Source organism: Panthera pardus, unplaced genomic scaffold (assembly GCF_024362965.1).
Source record: "Panthera pardus isolate Hobbes unplaced genomic scaffold, ASM2436296v1 HiC_scaffold_6, whole genome shotgun sequence".
Lineage (NCBI taxonomy): Eukaryota > Metazoa > Chordata > Mammalia > Carnivora > Felidae > Panthera > Panthera pardus.
In genome coordinates, this window is record NW_026526991.1 from 65,115,018 (window position 1) to 65,131,769 (window position 16,752).

The 16,752-nt window shown below is 45.0% G+C and overlaps 1 protein-coding gene across 3 annotated transcripts in view; it reads left to right on the top strand.

Annotated features, from left to right (window-relative positions):
- The first annotated feature begins 648 nt into the window (after window positions 1–648).
- The window catches only part of FMNL3 (formin like 3), a 53,846-nt gene continuing 37,742 nt past the window's right edge, over window positions 649–16,752 (top strand). For 2 of the 3 annotated variants that reach the window (XM_019419270.2, XM_019419271.2), the window contains exon 1: window positions 649–1,076. In XM_019419270.2, the coding sequence (XP_019274815.1) occupies window positions 951–1,076 (126 nt within the window). In that variant the 5' untranslated portion in view covers window positions 649–950. The remainder of the gene's footprint in view (window positions 1,077–16,752) is intronic. The other variant, XM_019419268.2, reaches the window with a different exon arrangement.

Sequence of the window (16,752 nt, forward strand, 5' to 3'; positions counted from 1 at the left end):
TGACCGATCAGCAGACCTGGCCCAGAATAGCATTCTTCTGCACCTCCCTTTTCATGTCCAGTCAGATCAACCTCTGAACTTTTGTAAGACTCTCTCCTCCTAAATGCCTTTTCACCTGTCTCTGTCAGTTAAGGTCTTCCTCATCCCTCAGTGCCCAGTTCAAATAAGAGTCCCTGGAGATAACTCTTAACAGATGTGGTCTCTCCGTGTCCTGAGCATTCTAATTGTTTTAGCATCCTACTTCTCTTGTAGTTAGTTTTACACACTATGCCCTGTATTTTACTTATTTGTATACTTTACGAGCTCCTTGCGGGAAAGGGCCGGGTGCATTTCCCGGATGTCCAAGCAGGCGCCTCACACCTTCAGCACCCCCGGTGATTCGATTCGTACCGGGGCCGCCAGGGCGCGCTAGGCGCCAGGCGCGAGGCCGCCGGGGGGCGGGAGGCGCTGCGATTGGCAGGTACGGCCGTCAATCAGGCGCGGGGGAGGGCGGGGCGGGACGCCCGGGAGGCCTGTGGGCGGGAGGCGGGCCCTGCATGAATGGGGCGCGCGGCGCGCGGGCTGCAGTCGGCGCACGGGGGGGAAGCCGGAGTCTCAGCCGGGAGTGGGTGGGAGGAAGCGAGGGGGGGTGCAGGGAAGGGAAAGAGCGCGAGGGGGCGGGGAGGGGCAGCGGCAGGAGCGGCGCGCCGAGAGCGGCGAGGCGGCGGGTGTGAGCGTGAGCGGTGGCCGCCGTACGGGTCGCTTCGGTGCCGCTGTCCGCTGCGCTGCCTCCGCCCTCGCCGCGCGCCACCGCCTGCGGGACCCTGTGGAGCTCCCAGCGCCCCTCACGGGGCAGAGGAGTCGAGACTAGGGGAGCCGGCGCAGAGGGAGGAGCCGGGTCGGAGCTGCCGAGCCCAAGGCCCCCGGGCGTGGAGGTGGGGGGCTGAGGCCCCCGAGGGGGCCCCGCCGCGATGGGCAACCTGGAGAGCGCCGAGGGGGGCCCGGGCGAGCCGCCTTCAGTCTCGCTGCTGCCGCCGCCCGGCAAGATGCCGATGCCTGAGCCCTGTGAACTGGAAGAGAGGTTCGCCCTGGTGCTGGTGAGAGCTGAGCCCAGTCCCTTCCCCCTCTTACCGTCTCCGAGGTCCCAGCGCCCAGGGTAGGACTTTGCCCGGGTTCCCCCATCCGTCCCACCCCTTAAGGGGGGCGCTTCCGACAGACTCAGTGCTTTCTTGGCAACCTCTGAGCAGCCGCTGGCCGCCCGACAGCCCCGTCGGGGACCTCTCGACCGCGGCCTCAACCGCTGGACACTTCGGAGGAGGGGTCCTCAGCCTAGGACCTCCCCAGGATCCGCGCTTCTCCCTCCTCCCAGTCCCCTTCTCTGCAACCCTCTCACTTCTCCCCACTTCCCCGACAGCCTTCCCGGGTCCCTGGAATTCTCACTTCTAAGTCTCTGGCTGGTGCGGGGGAATTCAGAAACTTGGGGCCGGCCCCTTCCTCAGCTTAAGTCAGGGTTCTCGGACTGGGGAGACTGCCTCTCGTTAACATGGAGGCTTCCCAGGGAGTGGGTCCCACTTCTAGCCTAGACCAGATGTTTGGGGAGAGCGGTGGGGGGGACGGAGAGGGGGCTGGGAGCTCTTGAAGGGGGTGGAATAAAGAGTGATGCCATTCTACTTATTTTCAGAATGGCCTGCAGGCATCCTGCAAAGTTATAGTGGATTTGCCTAAAAGGCTGAACATGTGGATAAGCCATTTCACCAGTGTATTTTTCCAATTGAAACAATACACAAACTATCCCGCCTCCCTTTTTTTCTCCTTCTTTTTATGTTAAGCCCTGGTGGCTGGTTTGTGTTCTTTGCCTGTGCTTCTTTTTAGGCTTTATGTAGGTTCCCCAAAGACCTGTGTAGATGAATTTTAAGCTGACTTTGGGAATCTCCTTTGGTGTGGGAATTGGACATTGATGTCAATGGCCCTGTGGATAGAGAGGATCTGAGCTGGTATCACTGAGATGGAGCCAGAAAATATGTTGGAGGTAAAAATGAAGTTTTGGAGAAAGAAAGTGAACTAGGTGACAGAACATTTGCTAGGAGAGGTAAACCTTTGAGAAACTTGAGGAAATAGTTCCCAGTTCCTCAAAGAACTCTCTAAAGGGGTTAATGCTGCTGTTATTGTTGGTATGGCCTGAAGGGCCGACTTTGCCTTTGCCCATGCGGAAGGAATAGTTGTGGACTTAGCAGCCTGATTGGATTACATCTGCCTTGGAATAGGGAGATTAGATCTGTTGGCATCAGTGGGACTGTCTAGAGATCCTGGCCTCTCCGATGGTGGAGAGCCTGACATTAGCCCACTGGCACCACAGCCAGCTTAGAGGCATTCCAAGGGGAAGTGGTGTTACTGGCACCTCTCGGCCCATCAGGTCTGCAGAGGGCCAGAGGGATCTGGGCCACACATCCTGTGGCCCTCTGCATTTCCCCCAGCCTCCTCAAGGGGTTGGGTGAGTCAGTGATTACTAATATGCTGTGGCCAACTCAGAGGCTGAGGAGGAGAGATTGAGATTTGGTGCCCTTGAGAACAAGAGCTCAACTGTTGGGAGAACGAGTGGGAGGGAATCTGTACTCCAGTGGGGGTGTGACCCCCCCCCCCCCCCCCAGTGAGCTGACAGGAGGTAGTTACAGAAATTGGAGAGAAAGGGATGGTTTGAGGTGGACTGGGTGGGGAGCTGCCTTAGATAGGGGCTGCCAGGCTACCTGCCAGGTTGTAAGAGCTCAGAACCAGAGTCAGTCATGTCCTCACTGGAGCTTGGTTGACAAGTTTGTTTAGTTAGTTGGCAAATTGATGGCTTAATATCTACAAAATGCACGTGGTGTCTTGATTACTAACCAGAGCACCCAAAGAGCACAGGTCAAGCCAGAGACAGGACCACCCACTTGCAAGTTATACTATCTGTATAAAGTTTTGATTTGTTTCGTCTTGGCTTTTGTTTTGGTCTTGTTTCTGTGTGCCTGAGCTGCTGCTGTTGGGGGGTTGGGACAGGGCAGGCCAGGGCTAGTTAGCTGTCTTATGGGAGGAGGGGATTTTACCTCACTTTTCCAACACAGGAAAATCATGCTTTCTTGGGAATTTGAGTTCTTCTCTGGGGGCACTTAGAGAACTCTCTTTCCTCTGCTTCTGAAACATGCCCTTTTTTTACTATCCTTCTTTCTACTATCCTACTGTTTGGGAGCAGTACTGGCTGTTGGATACTTGAACCTAGAGCAAGCTCAGGTGTATTTCTTGAATAGTCAGGAGAAGCATATTGTAGTAGAAAAAGCAAGGGCTGTCTTAGTAACTGTCTTAACCTCTCTGAGCCTCATTTGTAAATTTTATAGATTTCCTTATCTAGAAAATGGGGTAATAATCTCTGTCCTGGTAGGTTTATGAGAATTAGATGAACCATGTATATAAGGCCCTTGGTACCCAGTAGGTACTCAATATAGATTAGCTTTTTTTTCTTGATTGTGAGTCAGACAAGTTGCTGCTTTCTTACTTTTTTCTTCCCCAGATTGTTAGCATCACTATGATTGATTTGGTTTATGAAAAAGCTATTTGGGAGTTTGTTGCAGTGTCTTGGTTAAGTGTATGGATGGATTTTCAAATCAAAGTAGGCTGAAATACTGGCCTCTCCACAGTCTCTAGTTAGAAAAGTGTTTGGACTTAAGCAAGTTGCTTAATATCTTTGAGTCCCAGTTTCTTATAAATGGAGATAATAAGAGTAATTGCCACATGAAGTTGCTTTGTGCATATAATGAAACGGGAAGTCAAGTACTTAGATAGCAGAGTCTGGCATCTACTATATGCTCAGTAAGTGGTAGCTTTTAAATTTGTAGCTCCCAGCAGTGACTCAGATCTGAGATCACTGGTATTCCCAAAAAGGATTTTAAGTTTAGAAATCTGATGAAACCAATTACCCTGTTCTGTGTAGCTAGACTCAGGATATGCCTTCTGCTGTCAGATGGAGGGCTTCCCCCAATTCCATTGTATCTGTGGAAACTCCCCCCTGAAAAGAACACTGGCTGGGAAAGTTGTATCATTGTGAATCAAGACCACAGGCTCCCAGCTTTCTGGTGTAGACGCATGATCTGACCCATAGCCTGTCAGCCGAGGTTGGAGAGCTCACGGTCTGAGGCCATGAGGTGATTTGTTCAGGACATTGATGGCAAGAGTCCTAACCCAGCCCAGTGCCCTAATGCAAGGCTTCCCTACTGCTGTGCTGGGATACTAATTCCCTTATCCCTGGGGGCAGCTGAGGTCCCTGATTGGTCACCTCTGATTGGGATTAGTTCTACCATTTATCCCATGTGCTGTACAAATAGTATTATTTTCTAGGTGTGCCCTAATATGAAAAATTGTTGTGAGTCTGTGTTATGCTGTTTCTTTGGGTTCCTTCCTTACCCACCCTGTCTGAGCAGCAGCTCCTATTGAGTACTGACAAGTTTAGGGATGCTGCAGCTATTGGAGCTTCTCTATTAATACCAGAATGAGAACCTATCTCTGGTCTGATAAAGCCATAGTCTGTGTTTTGGTCCCAACTAGATTACTACCCAAGCTCAGTTTCGCACAAATTAGTATTCTGGCCAGTACTGGCCTTTGCTTAGATAGAGACGGGAGGCAGAGGGCTTTAAGAGCTTTGGAAGGATAGCCGTCTGCCCTTGTGTTTGTACCCTCATTTTTCTCTTTGCTGACTTATTACAAACTTGAAACAGAGTCCAAAGGTTCTGACGCCAGAAAAAACCCTGGATATCCCTTAGGAGGAGGCTCTCAGGGCCTAAGGGTGGGGTTGTATGACAGAGCCTGTCCCTACCATGGGTCCTCCTCTCACATTTCCCTGGTGATGACTGATGGCTTGGGGTTTTGCTGTAAGTGTAGCATTGATGTGGGAGCTAAGCTAAGCTGGGTGCTAGTTGTCTAAGAGGCTTTGAGGGCCTCCTTTGACACAGAAAGGGGCTGGGAAAAACTTGGACTAAATATCAAGTTCCAAATGGCCATGGTGGAAATTTTTTTCCCAGCCCTGGGGATTGTGGTGAATTAGTTCGGGCTGGAATAGGACATGGGGGAGGGAAAGGACCCTTGACAGCAGCTGGTCAGAGGAACCCCTTGCTCAGAGACCCCACTGAGAAGACCTTAGGAGCCTCATTCCCTTGACCTTCCCATATGACCCTGCCTTAGACTGGGAGAAGTGTGTGGGGTGGGGGCATAGGACTGACAGAGTGGACTTCTTGTCGTTTGGGAATGTTTTCTTTGCTCAGAGGGAGTTTCAGCTTTTTTTCTTTTTTCTCTTAAAGTAGTACTCATTCCCTGAGAAAAGTATGGGTGAGTTAGAAAGGAGAAAAGATTAGAGATTTATATTGAAGAAAAACATCCACATTTTCTCTAGTTCCTTTACCAAATGGAGCCAATGCGTTTTAAAACTTTTCATATTTTTCTCTGCATAAGGTTTTGTACAGTGTTGTAATATTGCTATGTATATATTTTTAATCCAGTCTGGGGTGTTGTTTTGTTTGTTTGTTTTGGGGGGGGGGGTTGGCTTTGTTATTTCACTAGTTTTCTCAAGCTAGTCATTGTAAACATTTTTAAATGCTTGTACAGTGGTGCCTCAAGTGAATGTACCATTGTGTACTTAACTGTTCTATTGTTGGACATTTAAGTTGTTTGCTTCTGTTTGCCATCATAAACAATGCTGTGATGAACATCTTGGTGTACAAAACCTTTTCAATATTTAGAGTTTTCCTTAGGATAGAAGTCCAAAACTGAACTCGCTAGGTGGTAGGATATAAAATTTTTCAGGTCCTAAATACACATTGCCAAATGTTTTTTAGAAAGGGAGTAATGCATGTGAGTATCCTCAAAGGGAGGGAGGAAGATTGAGAAAAGCTTCTTTTCTCCTGATTATGACAATAATACATGTTTGTTAAGCAAATTTAGAAGTTAAAAACATAACAAGTATAAACTGTGTAGAAAAGAATAAAGAAAAGAATTAAGGGGCACCTGAGTGGCTCAGTCGGTTAAGCGTCCAACTTCGGCTCAGGTCATGATCTCACAGTCTGTGAGTTCGTGCCCTGCGACGGGCTCTGTGCTGACAGCTCAGAGCCTGGAGCCTGCTTCAGATTCTGTGTCTCCTTCTCTGTCTGCCCCTCCCCCACTCACACTTTGTCTCTGTCTCTCAAAAATGAATAAATGTTAAAAAAAAATTTTTTTAATAAAAAAAATTAAAATCACCTGTAATCTCACCGTCTACTATTAACATTGTGATGTACTTATATATATTTTAACAATTGGGATTATACTATGAAAATTGTTTTGTAAACTGATTTTTATTTTACTATCTTAGGCATTTTCTCCTTTGTTTAAACATTCTTTAGTATTAATAATTTCATGGCTGGATAGTGTTCCATAGTACAGTACTTTCTTACTGCTTTATCTTATATTTCGCTTTTTTGCCACTATAAATAACACTGTGAAGACTATCCTGTGCATAAATATTTGTGTGCATCTCTGATTATTTAGGATAAATTGCTAGAAGTGTAATTATTGGGTCAAAGGGAATATGCTTTTTAAGGTCCTTTGAGAAATATGCTTCTAAAAAAGTTGTACTGGTTAGCTTTTCACTGATAGCGTGCATCTCTCCCTTTCTTTGTAAGCTAAACATTACTGGATGTTTAATATTTTTAAAACTTTGCCAATTTCATTCATGAGAAATGCTGTCTTGTTTTACTTTGCATTTTTCTTTCAACATTTCGTCATAAGTGTTTTGGCCATCTTTTTGTGACCTTTGCTCTCTGTTGGGGATTTATTACATATACATATTTCTATGTAATAAATGTATACATTTCCACATTTTCATTATATAACTTTTTCACATATGAAAGAGCATATTATGTAAGATTAAAATAATAAAAAAAACAGACACTGGTGTATCTACTGTGGAGTTCTTGGAATTGCTTCCTGTCCCTTAATTTCTTCTCCCTGCTATTTTATCTGGGACGAAGAAACCCTTAGCTCGGGACTTGTTGGGTCTGGTACAAGTCTGCAGCTGGGACGGTCCAGGTGGCAGGCACACCAGTGTTTCAGAGCTCTGTCTGTGGGGAAACAGCCGCTACAGCTGGTGAGAACAGGAACTGGTCATGGTGGAAATAGCTAATCTTCAGTGAAGTGAAAAAAGGAGCCAAGGTGGAAAGGAAATGAGACCACAGATCCTCCCCTGCCCCTGAGGTCGCCTGGGAAGGCTGGTTGGAGCCAGGGCCCTGGTTCTGTGGTCAAGACCAGAGTTCCGCCCCAGAACTGACTGCGGCGGGTCCCGGGGACAGCAGCACTGGCTGCCTGAAGTCGGTGTGTTAACTGGTCACCCAGGCTGGTCACCTCCTTTCTGGGGAAGCATTTTTCCCAAGTCTGAGCTGAGCTGAAGCAGTGCCAGGGAAAGGCCGGGGGTTCATTCCAGTTCGGAAATGCACTTCAGAGAAGAGGAAGGACCTTTTCCTTTGAAGATAAGAGAGGGTGCTGTCTCCACACAGCCCTCCCACCCCCAGCTCTTTGCTGGGTACTTTAGGGCTCCCCCTTTGGATAGCACCAGTTGGGAATTTAAGGGGTTTTTGTCATCCATGAAGAAGTGTGTTGCAGAATAGAGATGAGATGAACAGCTAGAATTCCTGGGTTCCCAGTTCCAGTCTCTCTTTTGCCTCCCTCAGCAAAGCCACATCTTTGTATGTTGTTTTCCTTCCACAAGGGAGAATGAATCACCCAAGAAAGATGTGGAGCTGTCAAGCTGCCTCTCTGTCCTTGAGATACTCTGGTTTTCTTTCCCTCCCACCCTGCTCTCTACTCTTTATATCTTTCAGAATCCTCCTCTTTCCAGATTCTCTCACCTTTTCTGTCTTTCATCCCCTCGCAACAAAGTTGTGGGTTGGGAGTTTCTGTGTGGGGTAGGAGAGGAACCGGATAGGGGTTTTTGGAAGTACCTTTCCCCTCACCCCCAGATTTACTAATTTGCATATTTCTCTCAGTTTATGAAGTACTCTGAGATCCTTAATGTGTTGCAAATAATGTTCAGCACCACAAAGGGCTGGCAGAATTATTTACATGATGAATTTTGCCAGTAGAGGAAGGGTTTAGGCTGTTCACAATGTGATGGCTCAGTTCTTGTCCTTATCTCTTCCTCCTATCCCCTCCTCATCTCTTACCACCTTCCCACCCCCATCCAGACTTGGGCTGGTAGCCTTGCCTCTGGTTCCCTAGAAGCATTAACAGAGCTGGTATACTCTTTTTTCCCTACTTGCTCATCGACCCAAGTCTAGACTAGAGAATGCCATACCCTCCTCCAGTCGCCCAGTGCTTCTTGAAGTAGGAGCTAGGGATGAGCCTTGTGTTTGGTACTTCAGGAAATGGTTATCTTGTTTTAAGAACTGCTTACCTGAGGCTCAGAGTAGAGTTAGTTTCTGCTCAGTTTTTACAGGCTTCCTAGCTGGGAGCTGGGAAACCAATCCCTAGATCTACCCAAGTGTTTCTCATGAAACTTTTTAAAAAGCATCTATTCTGGGTGGAAGGAGCTGGTTTGAGACTTTTGCTGGCTCTTGCTGATTATTGGAAAGGAAGAGCATCAGTTTTGGAATCAGAAAACTTTTTGTTTTTCAAGTTTTTATTTAAATTCCAGTCACTTAACATACGGTGTGGAGTCAGAAGACATAGGTTCTGATCCCACTTTATTTATTTTTTAAATATTTATTTTGAGAGAGAGGGAGTGCACTTGCATGCATGCAGAGTGGGGGAGAGCAGAGAGAGAGAGAGAGACAGAGAGAATCCCAAGCAGTCAGCACTGTCAGCACAGAGCCTGACTCTGGGCTCGATCCCATGAACTGTGAGATCATGACCTGAGCCAAGATCAAGAGTTGGATGCTTAACCAACTGAGTCACCCAGGCACTCCTCTGATCCTACTTTATAGCTTTTTTCCCTCAGCTGAATGACCTGAAGCTGAAAGCCTATAACATTTCTGAGCAAATTTCATTATGAAATGGGTAATGATAATACCTATCTTACAGGGTTTGATGGATATTTACAGTAGAAAACATAGTAAAAATACTTTGTAACCTATAACGGTTCTACCAGGAAATGTTTGTGTCATATACATTGCCCACTACACCGACTTCTGTTCCCAATAAATAAAAGTGGTTGTCAAGTGTGGGAGGTGTGATCCCAGAAGGGAGTTTTTGGAAACAAGTGGGGATATTTTGGTTATCACACTAACTGGGTGGTGCTATTGGCACTTAGTGCCTGAGGGTCAGGGATGGTAACTATCCTACAGTGTTTGGGTCAGCCAAGCACAGTAAAGAATGATCCTGTCCACATGCTGATAGCACCCCCACTGAGAATCCTCATCTACCAATCTGTACCTCCGTTACCTTGTGTCTCAGTTGGGGATGAAGCTTCAGGTGCAGCGAAAGTGAAGGCACAACCATAGTTTTTGGTACTTTCTTGATTTTCCCTGTTATGCCCTCAGGCAAGAAGTGGACTTCTTTTGTGACTTCTGTCTTTAGGTTTAAGGCCTGATTCCCTGATGCCCTCTGTGCTTTGGGCCCTACCCTAAAACTTACCAAGGAGCAGTGTGGGGTATGCATACTCCACTGCTGACCTTTACCCACCCCAGATAGCTCCTTAAGCCAGGGTAAAAATTCTTTTGGGTTGGGAATATGTATGAGAGATCTTTCAGCAATGCTTCTGAATCTTTTGGGTAACAGGCCCTGTTTCGAATCTGATTAGACGTGTGACCCCTGGTTCTCCCTGCCCTAATGCATATGTGCACACACAATATTTTGGGGGGTTAAAGCTTATTCTTGGATCTGCTTAGGAATCTCTGGCTTTGAGCCTAGAGTAATGGGAAGGTAGAGCTGAGTGAGTACAAGATACAAGTACTCTTGATGTTTTGTAAGGAGCAGCCCTGGTTATCAGGTCAGATGAAATGATGTCTCTTGGTGGTGGTTCCAAACAAGAGAGCTTGATCAAACTTGGCTGACTCCCATTCAGAGGGAGATATTCTGGCCCCTGGACATTTTGACTTAATTTTGATTAAGGACACTGTGTGGTGGGGTCTGCCCTTTTGAGCTACACCCTCAACCTCCAGGAACATCTAGGTAGGGATGACAGGATGTACTTTGATAAACCAGGGGAACCAGTGGCATCCTTGCAGGGAGACCCAAAGGTTAGCTCATATCCTGTGTTTGGAGGTAGTGCCATGTAGGCCTAAATTCTCTGGGAATATCCAGGCAGTCGGCTTCCCAGGGTGTGCCTGAGAGGGAACTGTGAACAACCAGTCTCTAGCAGTTAAATCCTCTTGCTTTCTACCTTACAACAGCTATTGTTACTGCTACTACCAAAAGACTTTTAAATGACCTGTATGTTTTTTGGCTGCTTGGAATATTTCATAGTAAAATCTTTGAAGAAAAATTCAGATCTTTTAGGGGCCTTATTATGAAAAAAAGTTGTTTTTTTTTTTAAGACAACATTAAAAACATTTTCTTCTGGGTAGAGTCTCCCATCTCATCCTTATAGGAATAGATCAGTTTCTGGTTTCCACCAAATGCCTCAATTTAACTTGCATAGGTTAAGGAAAGAGAATTAACATTTGTTGGGTATATGCCACATGTTTTACATGTGTTATGTCAGTTAACTTGTCAACAACTCTGTGGGGCATTTATTTCACTTCTATTTACAGGTGATGAAACCAAGGCTCAGAGCGGTTAACTAACCTGGAGAAGGTCTCTACTTAAATGTCATTTACTTAGGCCTTCAGCAAAAAATTTTTAGTTAGTTTTTTTTTTTTTTTTGTTCATGTTGAAAGGACTGCTAGAAATACAACTTTTAGAAAATGCTTAATCTTTGATTGTATACATAGATTTGTTTAATGCATAGAAACATGTCTGGAAGGATCAAATAGAGTTAAGAAGAGTGGTTATCACTGGGATGGAAGGAGGGAACCATATTGGAAGGAACAGGAAAGTCAAAGGGAATTTAATTTACCTTTATCTACAGTGTTTACATTTTTTACAAGGAGAATGTACTTATGTGTTACTTATGTAATTAAAAGTTCAAGGAAAGGAAAAAAAATTCTTAATCTCACTAGAAGTCAAGAAAATGAACATTTAAAATATATACTTTTTATACTAATCATCTAGCGAAATTTTAGAGATTGATTAATGTCTGTGGTTGTTTTTAATAGTACAATAATACACTATTAATGGTAGGGTAACTTAGTAGAGGCATTTTAGAGGGCATTTTATAGTGTGTATCAATTTCAAATGTGCATACCCTTTAACCAGGCCATCTTCTAGGAAACCATCCTACAGAACTGTTTACACATGTACATGAAGGTACATGTAAAGAATCCTCAGGGCTGCATTGTTTTAACAGTAAAAAACTGGGGACAACCCAATGGTCTATTTTGTGGTCAAATCTGTTTCTCTTCCATTCACCTAGTTACTTAAGGCAAATGCTGGGAGTCATCCTTAATTTTTTCCTTCTCCCTTTCCCATACCCTATCAGCAAGCCCTGCTGATTCCATTTCTAAAAATATGGCTCAGATCTACCCATTCTCTCTATCTCTACTGCCACTGCCTCAGTCCAAGCAATATCAGCTCTTACTTGTATCATATCCAACCAACTGGCCTCCCAACTTCCCCTATTGCCCCTTTCTCCATCCCCCTATTCATTCTTCATAAAGCAGCCAAATTTAAAGTCTAAATCACATAGCATCTTTCCCCTGCCTAAAACCTTTAATGGCTTCCTTTTGTACAATAGAGAAAAACCAAACTTCTGGCATTGGCCCTTAAGATTTGTACATTGTTTGGTCCTGCTGACCTCTTTGACCTCACTCACCCTCCTGTTTACCAAGCTCCATGTTAGCCTTCTTTCATTTCAGTACAAGCTCCTTTCTGTCTCAGGGCCTTTGCACAAGCTGTTTCCTCTTCTGGAATGCCTCTGGATCTCCAAATGACTTGATCCAGTGTATACTTCAGGTCTCAGTTAAAAAAACAAAAATACCGCCTATTAAAAAAAAAAAAGCCACTTCTCAGAGAGGCTTCCTTCACTTATTATTCTCTAACTTAGCATCTTACTAATTTTTTGTATTGTTTTTTTATTTTTAAATTATTTGTTGATTACTTTTTATTATCTGTCTCCTGAGCCTGTTGACTCCATCAGGGTGGAGACTTTATATATGCTTATCACTGTACAGCCAAATAACTGGCCCTGGGTAGGCACTCAGTAAATGGCTGTGGCTGATGGGAATCTCCAAGCTGTGTGTGTTTGTGTGTGAATATAATCATCTAAAAGAGTAATTAAAAGAAGACTGTGTATAATGCTTTATAAGTCACATATGTTTATATGTAAACATATAGAAAAAAGGCCTGGAAGAGTCAACACCAAACTGTCAATTGTGGTGACCCTTGGAGGGGAATGGATAGAGTTGGAGGCTGAACAGTGACTTATTTTTTATTCTGTAAGCTTTTGATTTGATTGAAAAAAAAATTTTTTTTATAATATGTACTTGTGCATTTATTCCTCCTCTGAGGCAAAAGGGGGAAAAATAGGGGAGGAGTACTCAACTTTTATTGCAAAGTAGAAAGCTCCTCCTTCTTATTCTCTGCACAAAGGCAAAAGAAGAGTGTAAGAGAAAGGACACCAGTGGGGTCAGCAACTGGCCGCACCCCATTCCCTGCCCTGTGCTGAGCTGGCACTAGTTTTTAGAGTAGAAAGAATCCAGGAGATGCTCTTCTGCCCTGAGGCTGTATTTTAAATTCTTTAATGCCATCATGATCTTGGTCCCTAGATGTAGCCAGCTTGTGTATTTTTAGCCTCTTTTATGTCTAGGGCAGTGAAAGCTGCAGCTCCAGCCTTAGCAGAGCTGTAGCAGGTGAAATCAGCAAAGAGAATAAATGTGAGCCCTGGACTTCACTGCAGCTAAGTTTCTCAAAGTCAAGTCAGTTTAGCAGCCCTGACCCCCAGGGAAGCCACATTCTCTAGATTCTTGTCTCCCAGGAATACAGATAGCTAATCATTTTCATAGCTAACATTTCCTGAGTGCTGATGGGGTGCCAGGCATGGTGCAAAGCTCTCCACACATCATCTCATTTAGTCATCACAATTGTATGAAATAGTTATTATTATCTCCATTTTATAGATGAGGAAGCTGAGGACCAGGGAGGCTCACTTAGGATCACACAGTTAGTAAGTGATAAAGTCAGGATTTGAATCCAAGCAGTCTGACTCCAAGCCCATGTTCTAAACTATGGTTTCCTTCTCTTTCCAGAGTCAGCCCCTCGTCCTCAGTGCTGCTTTGGAGGGGATTGTGTAGATTAAGGCAGAATATAAGGGAAATTCCAGAACAAGTTTTCCTCTGCTAAGAGGTGTGGTGGGAAGATTTGGACTTGGGAATCAGCTAGACTTATCCCACCAGGACATGGGCTATTCAAGTGTTGGGTTTTGGTTTTCGTTTTTGGGGGGATTTTTGCTTTGTTTTTTACTCACTATGTGCCAGCGATATCATTGGGTATACGCTGGTGGTGAAAAAACAAGTATCACCTCTGCCTTCGTGGAATTTAGAGGGAAAGACAGATATTAAGCAAATAAATATTTAATTGCAAATTATGATAATGTGCTTAGAGGCAAAGAACAAGTCGTTAGGAGAGTACGTAACAAAGACTCCCCCTAAATAAGAAAATGTGTCTTAGGTGCCTGCTATAAACATAGCACTTTCCTGAGTACTTCAGAGAATTCCAAAGAAATAGAAGACAATGATCACTATCCAAGTTGGAGAGACAAAATATATACTTAGAACTGTACTTTGAATAAGTGTGTGTCATCAGATTGTCTACAAGATTCTTTGTGTACCTCAGTCTTATCCATAACATGTGCATCTGGTCACATGCATTTGTGAAGGCCAAATGAGATCGTGAGGTGATGGGGTCACACAGTTACAAGTACAGAAGGATTGGAGAGTTAGGGAAGGATCGGTGTGGCAGAGGATTGCTAAACAGGCAGTACTCTAAGAAGGACAGGGACTTCCAGTCAGGTCAAAAGGTGACAGGTGTGGATCAGGAGTTAGGAGGCTGTTCTAGGCCAGAGCAGATGGGAGGAGATTAAAGAGATTAAAGAGGAAGAACGAGCTAGCCATGTGAGGGGCAGCCAGGAGCTCTGCTGCTGGGACAGAGGAGCCTAGTTACAGACAGAGGCTGAGCTTGGATCAGGATGGATGATGGGCAGTTCACAGAGTTTTGTCGGAAGAGTCCCTGATTGGTGGAAAAGGCTGTGGAGGCCTTCTTGCCTAGGCTTTCAGTGGGGAATAGAGATTAGTTGGTAAGTGGTTCATAGCCATTCATGGGTTTGCTCTTTAAACTGAACGATTGAAATATAGGAGAAATGAATGGTGACTCAGTCCTTATAGGTTACAAAATCAGAATAATTTCATGTAAGTATCACTGGATAGAGGATGATCCATATGTTATCCCTGAACTGCAATTTAGAAGATTCCATTTCTAGTCACCAGGTTTTGGGCATTCTTTCCTTTGCCAAATCTCTCTTACCTTCTTTTATGAAGGTATGAAATCTTATCTTGCACTAAATAATTTGTATTATTAACAATGTCTTGTTCACAGTAAGTGCTCAATAAATGTAGCTCATTGTATAGTAACAGTATCTAGTGTTTGTGAGCCGCTTTCTACCTCCTAGTGTTTTCTTGCACACTATTGGGGTGCAAGGTAGAAGGATGGTACCATACCCTCTTCCATCTAGTCATCCAGGCCAGATGCCTGGGAGTCACTCTAGGCTACTGTTCCTCTCACCTTCTCTCCATATGTACTGCCAGGCCATAGTTGGTCCTCATCAGTTACCTGGTCTGTTGTAACAGATTACTTAGTGGTCTCTCAACCCCAGTCTTGCAGACCTACCTGCCCTGACCCCTCACATAGCCATATGTAAAGACCTCGGGGAAGGGTTTTCTAGGAAGAGAGAACAATCTGTGCAAAACCAGAGAGTGGGAAACAGTTCTGCACAGTTGAGGACCTGCAGGAACATCAGATTGGTTTACAAGAATGCTGGAGAGAGGTGAGCAGGGCCTAGGTCACGGGGGACCTTGTCAGCCTTGGTAAGGAGTTTGGATATCAATTGTAGAGGGAGTGACCTGATCTGCTTTATAATGTTAAGAGTTCACTATGGCTGTTGTGTGGAGAGTCCCGGAATCTGGCTCCCCTCTGGGCAGCGTGGTGGCCTGAGTGATACCAGGCTCCTCACTCGACTTTGCCCAGCAGAGTGATCATGCCCTCTGTCCTTTCAGGTTTGACTGGTGCCCAGTCCTCACTCCTATACCCGCCCTCAGGCCAGAAAGGGCAGTGCCTGTGCTAAGCTGGCCTCAGTGTTTGGCGTGCCTGCCAGTGGCCTGAGCCTATAATTTGGCGGGTTGGCTGGTTACAAAAATAAAAAGTGCGACCTATAACTAAAGCTGAGTGGATTCAGTAAAGAGGGAGCTTTTAATTTGCAGAGGTCCTGGGCTGTATTTAAGTGGAGGAGAAATGTGTCTCCTCCCTAGGAGCTGCTCCATTTTCTCTCTTTAGTACCTGCTCTGGGGAGGGTTGGGGTTTGGGGGCCTGGGGGGCGAGCTGTGCAAAACTTTAGGGGGATATTTGGAAGGGATGTAAGGGTCCAACAACAGGTTTGATGGGGCTTCCTGCAAAGTCAGTATTATTCAGTCTTCTTATGTAGCCCACTGGGATAGAAGTAGAGTTTTTAAATGATTTATTTGTTTATTCATTCATTCATTCATTCAGTCAGTCAGTCATTCAACAAAGTTTATTGAGTGCTCTGTATCTTAGACACTAGGGATACCATAGTAAATGAAAGAGACAAACTTGCCTGGCAGAGTTCATGCTGTTGGGGTGAACAATAAACAAATGTATAGGTATGCAGTGTAATGTTAGGTAGCAGTAAGTGCCATGGAGAAAAAGAAGGTAAGAAGAGTTATAGGGGCAATATTTTAGATAAGATGGCAAGACACTTTTGGGGGATGAGGTATAAGAGAAAGTGAAGGACTACTTTCTGTAGACTCTGGATCCCAGCTCCTGAGGGAGAGTGTCTCAAGAAGGGGGCTCCCTCTGGCAGCACAGCGAGTCTGGACAAGGGTCAGATTAGCATTCATCTGGAGGCACAGCTGGTTCCTAGCCCCAGGTGGGTCCCTGTCAGAGCCTGTGGTTGTCTCTTTCCCCAATCCGCTTGTCAGAGCGGTTCGCAGGGCTGGGCAGGGTCTTCACTGATTGTAAATAGTTACTTGTCTTTCAAGGGCTCCTCAGGCCTGATTCTCAAGATTTCCTCAAGTCATTCTGTGTGTTCTTAGCCAATGGAAGGATAAGAAATCTGACCTAGGAAACTGCAGGGAGTTCAGGGATTCCTTTTGCCTGCTCAGCCAGGCCTTTTGCAAGAGCTTTTGGGCTCAATGAATCTGGATTTGAACCCTGGTTCTGCCAGTTATTATCTCTGTGACCTTGGGCCAGGGCCTTAACTTCCTTGAGCCTTAGTTTCTTTATATAATCAGGATAATAATACTTAACTTCTAGGGATTTTATGAGGATTAAATAACATATGTAAAGGATCCAGGGCAGTGTCTGGGATACTGGGTGCTTAATAAATTTTAAGTAGAAATATTCTAAGACCACTAACCTCATAAAGTAAGGGATTTAGTATTAAGGAGCCCAATAAGAATATTC